Source organism: Schistosoma haematobium, chromosome 2, assembly GCF_000699445.3.
Source record: "Schistosoma haematobium chromosome 2, whole genome shotgun sequence".
Lineage (NCBI taxonomy): Eukaryota > Metazoa > Platyhelminthes > Trematoda > Strigeidida > Schistosomatidae > Schistosoma > Schistosoma haematobium.
The window spans coordinates 41,372,058-41,384,486 of NC_067197.1; the positions used below are offsets into that span (position 1 = coordinate 41,372,058).

Genomic DNA, 12,429 nt, shown 5'->3' on the forward strand with positions numbered 1-12,429 from the left:
TGAACAGATATGCCCAAAGATCTTTCCCGTACACGACGGTGCCCTTCAGTGTGATGCTAGTGTTTGAAATGGTCCCGGATCACTTAAATCTTGCGTGTGTCGTATTTACCCCGAAAAGCGAAGCCCCCAGGGTTCGGGGGTTGTAGGCCGGTATCAATTACGTCAGTAGTCGTTAGATGCCTGCACAGCGGCCTTGCGAAACGACGGGCTACTGTGATAACAGACCTACATCCTCAATTGCCGTTTCTAAAACGAGATGGATGCTTTGAGGGCGTCGTATCAGTGCACATTCTTTTACGCGAGGCACGACTCGCTAAACACAACTTTGTAATGTGTTTGTTCGACACTTCGAAAGCATATGACACGACACAATTGAACGAGTGGCTGAGGCATATGGGGCACCGAGGCCATTGGTATCGTATATCTCGAGTTGCTAAAAATCTTCAAAAGCATTCGTACGTAATGAAATAACAAAAGTCGGTAGAGGAGTGAGGCAGGGAGATCCGCTCTCTCCACTTCTATTCGTTGTGTGTATGGATGAGGTGACCCGGTTAACAACCCGCGAGCACGAGGCGAAGCTGGGCAGCCAGAGGGTTGACTCGGTTTTGTTCGCGGGCGATATGATGATCTTCGCAGAGAATACTGCGGGGATGCAACACAACCTTGACATGCTATCCGCAGGATTGCAACAAGCTGGTTTGAGTATCAACGTGCAGAAATCGCGCAGCCTGACCGTCGCTGAGAGTGGGAGATTAAAAAGCATGTGTGTTGTCCCTCACACATATAATATTGGCGGGGTATCCTTAGACCCCATAAGTGTCACTGACTATTTCAAATATTTTTTGGTCGAGATCATGAGTCAATTGATGTTAGACCACCGTTGGAAACCTGGAAGCACTGGACGGCCGTTTCGTCCTAGCGTAGGACTCCTCAGCAGTGCGCATCCACGATTCCGCACCCCGCGGGATTCGAACCTAGGACCTACTGGCTTCGCGCCTGAGCACTTAACCATTAGACCACTGAGCCGGCATCCAATAGTGTTAGTGTCTAACATCAACCAATCCACGAAATTGCGCGACCAACTTCCATTGTACTAAGGTAGATACCTGTCTCTACCCGACACGGATTAGCTCCATTGGTCACGACTTAACAATCTCCACAACCCCCATACTGATAATTAACATGTGCTCACTAGTGACTAGCTTCGTGAGGGAATTCTCGGAGTTCTAGTGAGAAGTCGTGGATGCGCACTGCTGAGGAGTCCCATACTAGGACGAAACGGCCGTCCAGTGCTTCCAGGTTTCCAACGGTGGTCTAACATCAATTGACTCATGATCTCAATCAAAAACTTAACAATCTCCACAACCCCCATACTGATATTTCAAATATCTGGAAATATGGTTTAACCACGGTGGTTTCATGCAGCAGTCAATAAATATTATGGCTGGGAGTTTCTAAATGACATTACCAATGCACCTCTGACACCATTTCATCGGATGGCAATAATAAAACAGTATGCCAGTTTGTCAGTGGCTTGTTCTACCACATGACACGAATAATGGCTATATCTATGCACGAGTGCGTGGTGGAGGGATTGGTATTAAATCTTTATATCCTCTGGCAGAAATCAGACGGTCCCAAAGACTAAAGGTTTTAAATTCGCTGAATTGTGCATTACTACAGGCCATCCGGCAGTAGGAGGCATACAAGCAATACGAAGTCAAGATTATCGGTGGTATGACTCTAGGCGGACAGGTGATATCAAAGCCTAATGACTTGTAAGATACGTGGAGAACGCGACTGTACGGCACCCTAGATGGTGGTGGCCTTGAAGTCTCCGGTCTGAGCACATCGCACGCGATACGACTTAGGGGTCGTACCCTAAAAAGGAAGGCAAGAGCGTCAATGGGCAGAAAAGGTAATGGTGATTCAAGTTGTAAATGTAGTACAGTAAGGCAGAAACGTTGATGCATATTCTCCAGGAATGCGAACATATTCAGCGGTTGATCACCACGACGTGATGAATCTGAGTTCAGGCTTGAGATACAGAGGGAGCACGCCATGGTTTCTCACGCCAATTTCTCATCACTTTGATGGAACACTCTAACCTAACAGCTCGCTTACTGATGAAAGTTAAGAAATATCGAACAATTTATCTTAAAGTAGTGATTTCCAGATCATCCTCTTCACCCAAATTTTCATTTTAAGCGTGTTAAGCATGAAGGCAAGTATTTTAAAATTATTACAAATATTTCCCGACCAGATGCTGCCGCCTTCTTTTGATTTATCTTTCAGCTTATCATTACCCGGAGGATTCTTACTAGTCTTGGTAACCTTCAGCGCACGACAATCCCATCCAATTCTCCCTCGTCTTAAGATGGTATATGGTTGTAGTGATAGTGGACTTAAAATCAAGTCACGGACTTCTTTGGCGACTGAAGGAGGAACGATAGAACACAAATCTCTATAGCGAATTCCTTCAGCTTTAACATTGTGTCTCGTGAAATAATGCTCTAGTTGAGCTGAACACATCTCAGGATCATTACGATCAAATTCTGGAAGTCGGGATTTCGTAATCATAACAGTGTCTATCTCCACTGGTGACAAATCACCCAGGTTTTTGGTTTGTATTGAGTCTGACATGAGGAATGTGACCAATATAGTAATGGAATTAGCATGGAAAATGGTTACTAAAACACGAATAGCTTAAGATAAAAAAAGAACTATGTATATACCCAACTTAGCCTGAGCTGCCAACTTTGGGGAAATTTGGCCCATTTTGGGGAAGCCGCTATAGTAAATTTTGGAGAAATGAGACCCAAACCCCAAAACTTTGGGGAAGGCTATTTCACTTTGGAGATTTCCCCAAAGTTGCCAGCTCGGGCCCGGAGTTTACGGATAATCAGAAGGTCTACTTTCACAACTAAGTCAAAAATAATACTAATAACAAAAATGAGGTTAGATTTTTGTTCAATAGGGCTCACTAGTTTCGTGCTCCTAGGTAACCGTCGTGCTATTGACAGAAGAAATCAAACTAGTGAATAGGTCTGTAGCACGTACTATTAGCGTTGATCTGCGAGCAGGAGCGATCTGAAACACCACACAACAGTCAGAACCGACAGATGCTACTCAAGTGAGAACACGGCGTACGAGCACAACATAGATATATTAAAAAAAATTGAGTTACGCGGTTTAAGTACAAAAACGGGAAGTCTATTACAAAATGGTTTTACTCATTAACCCGCAGGTTTAACTTGCGCAAGGCTTGTTCTTCTTCTTCTAGTACGTCTACTTTCTGTTGCCCTGAAACAAGGAAAACAAACTTGCATTAGTAAAGTCACATGTAACGGTTTTTGATACTGCTACATGTCTTTATTTAGATCCTCGCGCAGTCACAGTGGAGAGTGGGATTATTTGTTCAGACAAACAAAGCCTCTCAACATTCATTATAAGATAATAGGAAATATAACGCTTATACAAAATAAGGAAGTGAATGAATACTTAAACTATACTGTTTTTGGCATATGCTTGCTTGTTTGAGGTCAACTTCTAACCAACCAACCTAAGCTGTTACAGGCCTAATAAGTCGATAGGCACATGGGCGAAACGTGTATGTGGTTGTGATAACATGCCGATGGGTGAAATTGTGTGACGATGAATATGCCGAACACTAGCCAACCCATTTTTGTACATCATTTTGTAAATTTGTCCATATAAATCTGGCACTGATTAGTTTAGTCGAAGCTTTCAGACAAAGAGTGAAAGCTAATAAACAGTGTTCTTCTCATACTTTTGGAGAGGGTAAGGTCGTGGCATTACCTTGGCCGTATCACAGCAAATCAGAATACCATCAATAAGCTATGGTAACTGCTTTAGTTTGAGAAAAGAGTTGTTTGTTGTACGTAGGTTTCGTAATTCTTGATCTTTTGTTTGTCTCCAAAAGTCTCGAACTTTACTATAGACTGTAATATCACGTTCACTTCTAGTCAAGATAATACATCTGCTGCCTAGTTTTCCTGACCTTCCGCATGTCGGATATCACTTATGGACTGTGATATATCGTTAAGGGTGAGTATTTATCTGGTCAGCGGTTTGTGATCCGTAAAATTATGAAGTACCTACCTTCCAACATGTCTCAGAAACGGTTAATGGTTAGGTAGATTAGATAAGAAACTATTTCGAAATAGATGCAGCAACACGTTGTACACAAAAGATGCAGTAAGGATGATAAGTTACTGAAAAATGGTGAGTGATTATCAAACTAAACAGATGAACGTAAATGGACTTTCGGGAAATGGCGAAAAGCTGGATTTGGATTGTGAAAAGCTGAGTTGTAGCCCAGTTTGAACTTGGTTAGAAACTAGGTAAAAGTAGATGTAGCAGCAAGTTGTACACGAGAAGACGCACAAAGGCTGATAGATTACTAGAAAAGTAGTGGGCGATCATCAAAATAAACAGATAAATGTAAATAAACAAAGAATTACCGAGAAGCCTGCCCTCCTCAAGGAACCTTCTAGCTTCGACATTACCCTATTATGCCGAGCGATACGCAGTCGCTGAATAAGTTTGCGTTCCTGAAGGATATGCATCAACGATTCTGCCTTCACGCAATTACATTTACAGTTTAGGTCACCACTACCTCTTCCGCACCTTGATCCTCTTACCTTTGTTTTTAGGGTATGACCCTCAGTTGTATCGCCTTACGATACATCCAAGAAAACATGCCTTCCGGGGACGTGACCATATGTGCGATGATGTGCTTAGGTCGGAGACTTTAAGGCCGCCACCATCTAGCGTACCATACAATCGCGTTTTCAACGCATCATAGAAGTCATCAGGTTTTGATATCACGTGCGCGCCATAAGTCACACCACCGATAAACTTGGCTTCGTGTTGCTTGTATGCCTTCGACTGCCGGATGGACTTAGGTAAAGCACAATCCCTTGAAAGGAATGATTCAATTCGGCAGGACCGTCTTACCACCATCAGCGGATATAGGGGTTCTTAGTTGTCTCGTTTTCAGCTTTGAGGATTGTGTGGTTAGGGACCGACGCCACTAGAGGTCTAACAGCATATACCGTGGTTTACGATCTAGTTAAACCAGTTTTAGTCTATCACGAAATATTTAGATTTCTTTGAGATAACGTTGAAAGGACCTTCGAAGGGGGCTAAGCAGTGCTTTAATTTCATCACACCTTATCGAAACTTGCGTGCGATTGCTTAGATCCCTAGATACGAATGTGGCTCGCGATTGTTCACAAGTGGTAATTCGTTTGAGTTTGGACAAATGTACACGTAGTTGATCTACGTAATTTCCTGTTGGCGATGTTAGATCCCCAGGACACATTTGATAAATACCTTATTTTTGTAACTTTATTCTAAAATTTTGAATTTATTGCTTTCGCACCAAAAGCGCACATTTTTACCTTCATGTCGTATTTCCCAATTGCGAGAATCTTAAACGCTATTGGTTAGTTTTGTCTTCTATTGTGCTGCTTTGTAACGCTTCCCAAAGGACAATTTTGTGCTGTGTATATACGTTTGATCTGTGCCCGTTGTTATTGCTTGTGCTTCTGGCCGCTTGCGGAATATATTCCCGCATTTCGAACCTGGACTTCTCTCCCTTGTTAGCGGGGCTGAGATGCATCAGAATAGCTAGCTTATTGATCAATACTCACAAAGTCTTTGTTTCGTTCTCAGACTAGGTCAACTCGTGATCCTTTCAAACAATCAGGCTTTTATGTCAGTATGAGGGTTAATAAAATCACTCGGTAGTCTCAAGTTCGTCCCCAAAACCGGTCCCGCTGCTGAACATTAAGAGTCATTTTTGACATCTGTTCGTATTCCCAACATAAATAATGGCGGGGATTCCGTTCACTGATTAGGTTTTGAGGGCGGCATAAGAGCAGCCTTTAGTTGGCGGTGAAACGCTCTACAATTTCATTAGTCTAAGGGTGTTATGCGGTGCGATGTATTCTACTGGAGCATAGAAGTTGGGGTATTTTCTGACCGTGTTCACTTCTTCTTTGATCTGAGTAATCTGAGTTTTTTGTGTGCCCGAGAAATTCTAGAGGTCGAACACCGAAAACACACTTTGATATATCTTCATTCCGTTTTCAACCAGTCGTTTTAACACTGCACTCACATGGTCTTCGTGTGACTGTAAATCGGGACTGACAACTAACAAATCGTATATATACACCTGTGCAAATTACATATACGTAAGTACGTTTGTAGTGGCATTGGACCATAATCACACAATCCTCAAAGCTGAATATGAGACAACTCGGTTAATAGATATTCAAGATTTAACGCGGAGAAATAGGCAGCGCTCCAGGGGTATCACGACACTTTTTGCGCTACTTTTTGATTTCTGCTTTGTGCACAACCAAAATTCGAAATTAATCATGAATAAATTTGAAAGTCTATTTTCCGTTTTCATAATTAGTTGAAAAGGGGTTTTTCCGTTTTGCGTTACATGGTATCGCGAAGTCCTTCAAACTTCATTATTCAGGTGCTGCTATAATAGTTTTTCCGTATTTGCATCGCAGAATAGCAATTATTTCTACTTAACCTTACACTGATGGTAGACAAGTCATTTATTTTTATATGAAATAGCATGATCCAGGCATATATCGTCATAAAAATTGTATTGTCGTCAAGGCTACCAAGCTGCGTTACAAGTAACGATACCATGGTAAGATTTATCGTTTTTCCCGTCTTTATCACAATTTCGGCTGCTTTTCACTGTTTTGTTCGACTTTCATGGCAGAAGTAGTTTGATGGTGAAGTCATTAGGTGTCCCGAGTGTTGTAAATATTATGTATATGCTATAGATGATAATAACACATACGATGTTAATATCACCTTCTATAGTTAGATATATTAGCCACCAAATTATTATATTGCAGGAAATAAATCATAATCATGCGGAAGAGGTATAACTATGTGAAGATTTTGCCAGAGACCGAGCTAAGATAGCTTTACTACCTCTTGTGTAGAGCTACAATGGCTGCCGGTATTCTTGCAAAAATACCTAATAGCAGAAATAAGTACTGATATAAAGCTGTTACGAGAAAGCACTGAAAATTACGATTCGATAGTCAAGATATCTTGATCTCAGGTGACCAGATTGTGTGAGATCCTATGTGATGATCTTCGAAAATCAACCAAGGCCTATCTAGCTTACGTGCTGATGTCGTAAATGACAATTACTCATAACTTATGTGGGACTAAAATAGAATATGCATCAAGAATTGCAGGTTACACAGGACGATTCAAAGTAAGTTCACACAGTAGTCTTCATATAAGTTCATCGTCTAAGTTTCCGAAGTGCAACCTGTCCAAAGAATTAAATAATACAATCCATATATGTTGTGACCCAGACTTTCCTAAGCAACGCAAGAGATAAAGGAAGGGTGTGCTAAATGCACTTTCGGTCTGTAATTGGATACTGGTTTCCGTTTTTATACTAGTTTCTGGTAAACATTTATAGTGCAATAACTATTTCCTGTCTATCTTATTTCCAGCTGGCTTCGCAAGTGTTCACAGACCTAACGGGAACAATCCCTAAGAAATGGAAGTTATTTATTAATGGATCATTTGTGCTAGATTCAAACTTTAATAAACGTTTTCATTTATAACGCATCAGTCTTTTAACTACGGTAAATCTATCGTGACAAGTCGAAATTCGAACTACTATTATGGTACACCATGTTCAAGGTTGCAGTATTTGGTAAACGGTATACATGACTAATCGCGTGTGCGCCAAACTGGTAATTATTACACAAGAACGCGAAACAACATTCCTGTCTCACAGCCACATAAGACTGCACAGTACACTCCCTGCCGTTACGCTATAAGAATAAGTCAATGGCCATATAAATGAATTTATGTAAAACTAAAAGACTACAATATTAGAACTTCTTGTTATCAAGAAGCATAGCTATGGTCTGTATTAACAATTGATTCTGACGTTGTAGCTTCATCATTAGCACCGACTGAACTCATCACTTGTGCGCATATGTCTTCCGATGCTTCGAGGCATGAACGGATGAGTTTACTTGCCAAAGGTTCACTAAGAGCATGGATTGAGTGGTAGTTGCTAGTGTACTTCTCTAGCAGATCATCACTCCCTGTAGAGACTGAGATGTTGTCCAGTGCACGAAGAACCAGGTCCATTATGTATTTTCTTGTCCACCGGTTGCTATGTCGAAATAAGTCTACAAAACATATAGAGATAAAGGAACACACATACCTCCACGAATCAGATCTTTAGAATGTGCATACAAAATATGACCACATTGCAGCATGTAGTCATTGAGACGCTCACAAGCACATCGTGCACGTGAAGTAACAACAACATACATCATACCCTTGTCGTAGCACCGGATGTATTCTCCTTCTATACATTCGTGTCTCATTGTCCGAACACGTTTATAATTTACAGCTACAATTTTAGCTGCAAAAGATGTGAACTCGTTTAGAAGAGTTCGAAATGACATTGGAACCTGGAATTAATGATACATTTAACTATATTTCTTACCTGAAGAATCGGGAAACGTTGAAGATCCCTTACAGCGTCATATAGACGCAAACGTAGGTCGATGTCTGTTTTACTCCAGATTTTCCAGAAAGTCAATAGCAGGGAATCACCTCTTCTGAGACATTCTTTTAGGTGTTTATGAGCACTTTCGACACGGTTGTTTGTGTGGTTGCCCAGGCTTAATACATGTCGCCGGTAACAGCGATCCCACATTGACTTCCGGGCAACCCAGTAATCTTTTATGTAATCATACGCGCGTGTGAAATGCGTCCTTAGATGTTCGTACTTCCTAGTAAATCTGAATATAATGCGTTATGAAAGCAAAGCTCACATATCAGACCGTCTAGTCATCACAAGGTGTTCCAAGCGTTTGCGCACATCAGGATTTCGGAACTACAGAAAGTAATTTGTACAGCTAACACATACTTTCTGAAAAACGCTCTCAAGACATGGAATGAACAAAGTATTATGTTAGAATGACTGTGCGTAGACTGCACAGCTGAAATTTCAGTCGCTGCCGAATCAATAATGAAAATGCGTGTAGTATAAGTACCGCACATTATCTCTTTAAAACATCCCAATAGTTTTTCGACATCTTCGCGTCGTTCTTGACCGCAAAGAGCATACATAAGTGTGCCCTTCCCCAAGACTATCAGTCACTACTAGCTGAAACAGTGGAAAACTTTCAGATAAATTTATTACTAATCGTTACTTACCCGACTTTATTGGTCTGATAAGTCGAATCAATACATATTACCTCCAGGAACGCGTGGTAAACAGCAATTTGCTCTCTGCGGCTGAAGCAAATCATAGACATGTTCCCGTTTTCATGGAATACTTCAACTTCAGTATTTGCTTGAACGCGCTGTAAAATGTCATTGATATTTTTAGTGTCTAAACTCAATTAATTACAAAGTGAGTTTGTAGAATTATGGTCTACCATTATATTAGTACTGCTCTAATAATAGACCTAATCCCAAAATTGTAGATTCGTCATGATATAACTGCCTAATCTATAAGATCTTACGTGGAAGTCACACCATCGACTACACCAACTCACTGTATCGTATCAATTACCAATACATGATGTAGAACAAGGTTAGGCTAGAGAAAGAACAATATATTTAATATGAATAGAAGATATAAAGTAACATTGAGATGGACCACGCCTGCATGGACGAGCCACGCCATCCGATCAAACCCAGTCCATTCAATTCCTTCTCCGCGCCTTCTCCATTGTTAGGTATTTCTCCGTGCTAAATATTGAATATCTATTTTCCGAGTAGTCTTGTGTTCAGCTTTGAGGATTGTGTGATTATGGTCCAATGCCACTACACTAATCTCCCACCAGAATCAACATGATGTTGGTTCAATACCGAATTGATGGGATTGTCGTGCGCTGAAGGTTACCAAGACTAGTAAGAATCCTCCGGGTAACGATAAGCTGAAAGATAAATCAAAAAGAAAGCGGCAGCATCTGGTCGGGAAATACATGTAATAATTTTAAAATATCTGCCTTCATGCTTAACATGCTTGAAATGAAAATTTGGGTGAAGATTATTTGAGCTATAAAAATGGGGTTACAATGATAATAATAATAATAATAATAATAATAATAATAATAATAATAATAATAAAACGATGCGTGTTAATAGCCGTTGGTTAATAACTTAACGTATAGGTAGTAAGTATTTTGTGTTTAGAAATAGTAAAGTGATGAATATTGTAGAAATGTTAATATTAGTATTAGTTTTGGTTTAAATTATGAAATCAAATAACGATTATGCCGGTAAGTTGTCCATATGAGTTGAATTCCAATTGCATTTGTATTAGTAGGCTAACTGAAGGAACAGAAGTATACCGTGGAGAAGAATTCCAACTAGTGTTCCAGTTAGTTTGATACGGTTTATTTAGTTACGGGAGATTTTCTCAACCTCATTTTTACTTGACCGTGATAGAATTTAGTAATACTACTAATACACATGAATGTTCATCAAAACAAAATTTAAATACGTGAGTGATGATTATATGAATTTTGGACAGATAGCTAGGAACAAATCGCTAAACATGAGTGTATTCGTAAGAGACATGCTCTAGACTCAATGTTCTGATCTGTGGCAGACTATTTATTTGTATTTATACTTGCCGGCTGATTAGGCATACAAGTTAGTTGCAAGTATGCAATTTATCATAAGGCGGAATACGGTTTAATTGAGATATAGTGGTTATAAGTTATTGAAATCAGTCAAGCCTATGTGTCATATTACGAAGTGATGTGGTGCTGCAAGATGTATTTAGCTAAATAAGTTTTTACAAGATGATTAATAGTGAGTGATGCTTATGTGATTATCAAAGAGAACATAAGTTGTAACCAGGGGAGTACACTCCCAACTCATGTCTATGATAATGGCTTGAACCTTAGTCAGTGTTGGGGTAAATTCGACATTGATGTTTTCAGTTTGCAGGAGATTTGCTCGACTGCTTATACTGATTATTTGCATGCATGATTGTGTCGCTAAACCATCAATTAGACTGACAAGGTTTTGAGATATTTACTGAATGAGCAACTGATAGAGAAACCTACTGTAATCATCTGTAGTGAATGAAGATAAAAGAAAAACAACACTAGTGATAATTATAAGTCAATTTGCTGATCGATTTTGTTAATAGTTTCATTAATTTTATCAATCATATTACGTGATTGTCAAGTCATGACAATGCTTTATGACGATATCCTGAAACTATTATGTTTAACTAGTTATAGTGTTGAATGAGGATTAGTCAGTGGAAAAATAGGTATTGTTGCTTTAGGTGATTCGAAATTATCAGAAATTTGTAACGTTAAAGAATCCGAGACGCCTAATTTAATTATAAATTTTATATCAGAAAGATTCGTTTAGTGTTAATTCTAGTAGGCCACGGAGTTTTGATTTTAAACGTTTATTTAGCCAACAGCTACCTAGGGATTTAGTTATTTTACTAGTGCAGTTGATAGTACCTAAGTTTTTAATCTTATTATCTAAACTATGTTTGCATTTTAGGCTGCTAATATGATAAACCAATCCATAAACCCAAATACAATTAGCAACAACGACTATGATGGGTTTATTGATAAATGTTAAAGGCGATTCAGATGATTTCTAAATTCAAAAGATATGAAGATATAGTGTAACGTATGTACGGGCCAGGTTGACATGCAGGTTGTTGACATATATAAAAATTTAAAAATAATGAACATGACCAGGAAAAGTAATTTTAAAGTCAAGACTGCTTATGAAGCTTCAGGCAAGAATGTAACGCGTTATAAACATTCCATAAGAAGTTACTGCATTTAGCCTAGGGACACTTACAAATATGTGGCAAAAGCAACTGGAAAGCATATACATGTTAAGTACAAAAACCGTTAAGTAAAATAGTTGAACTCGCCTGGATTATTTTTGAAAATTATATTATCCAGTGGACGATATATATATAACGCCATTCGTGAGGAGTAGTAATGATCCAAAAGTATCCAGAATAAAACATGCAGTATGGCAATTAATTCCAGAGTCCTTGATGCTGTTGACGTTTTTGCCACTCGCTCGGATCAGAACAACCGGATGAATCCAGATAATTGTGCGGTCACCATTGAACGAGCCATCTAAAATGACCTTATGATTGCAGAAAACTTATGGCTGAAACTCACCGTATGTTTTTAGAGAAGTGTCATCCTTGTTGTTTAGCAATGGAACTCGAAAATTTGAAATTAGGCAGGCAGTGGTCGGAAGAAAAGATATTACAGGATAGTGCATAGTTTAAAACAGGATGAGGTGATAAGATAAGGAACACTGAATATTAGATCCAGGTAACTATTTAGTTCTTGCTACATTGTTAGTCAATGTATA

The 12,429-nt window shown here is 39.4% G+C and overlaps 1 protein-coding gene across 1 annotated transcript; it reads right to left on the reverse strand.

Annotated features, from left to right (window-relative positions):
* Positions 1-7,873: 7,873 nt before the first annotated feature.
* On the reverse strand, positions 7,874-10,084 carry MS3_00000313 (uncharacterized protein). Its single transcript, XM_051208127.1, has 4 exons — positions 8,972-10,084; positions 8,877-8,938; positions 8,546-8,843; positions 7,874-8,510 (listed from the first exon to the last, which is right to left on the reverse strand). Exons 2-4 carry the CDS (start codon positions 8,894-8,896, stop codon positions 8,223-8,225), a joined length of 606 nt encoding a protein of 201 aa, XP_051068419.1. The 5' UTR covers positions 8,897-8,938; positions 8,972-10,084; the 3' UTR covers positions 7,874-8,222.
* Positions 10,085-12,429: the final 2,345 nt, after the last annotated feature.

Bases quoted from the DNA above. Each gene is read 5' to 3' on its own strand.
- MS3_00000313 (XM_051208127.1), bottom strand. From the start codon at position 8,896: ATGACTAGACGGTCTGATAT. The intron at 8,844-8,876 runs GTGAGCTTTGCT...CATTATATTCAG, and splicing joins ATGACTAGACGGTCTGATAT to ATTTACTAGGAAGTACGAAC. The intron at 8,511-8,545 runs GTAAGAAATATA...CATTAATTCCAG, and splicing joins AACGTTTCCCGATTCTTCAG to GTTCCAATGTCATTTCGAAC.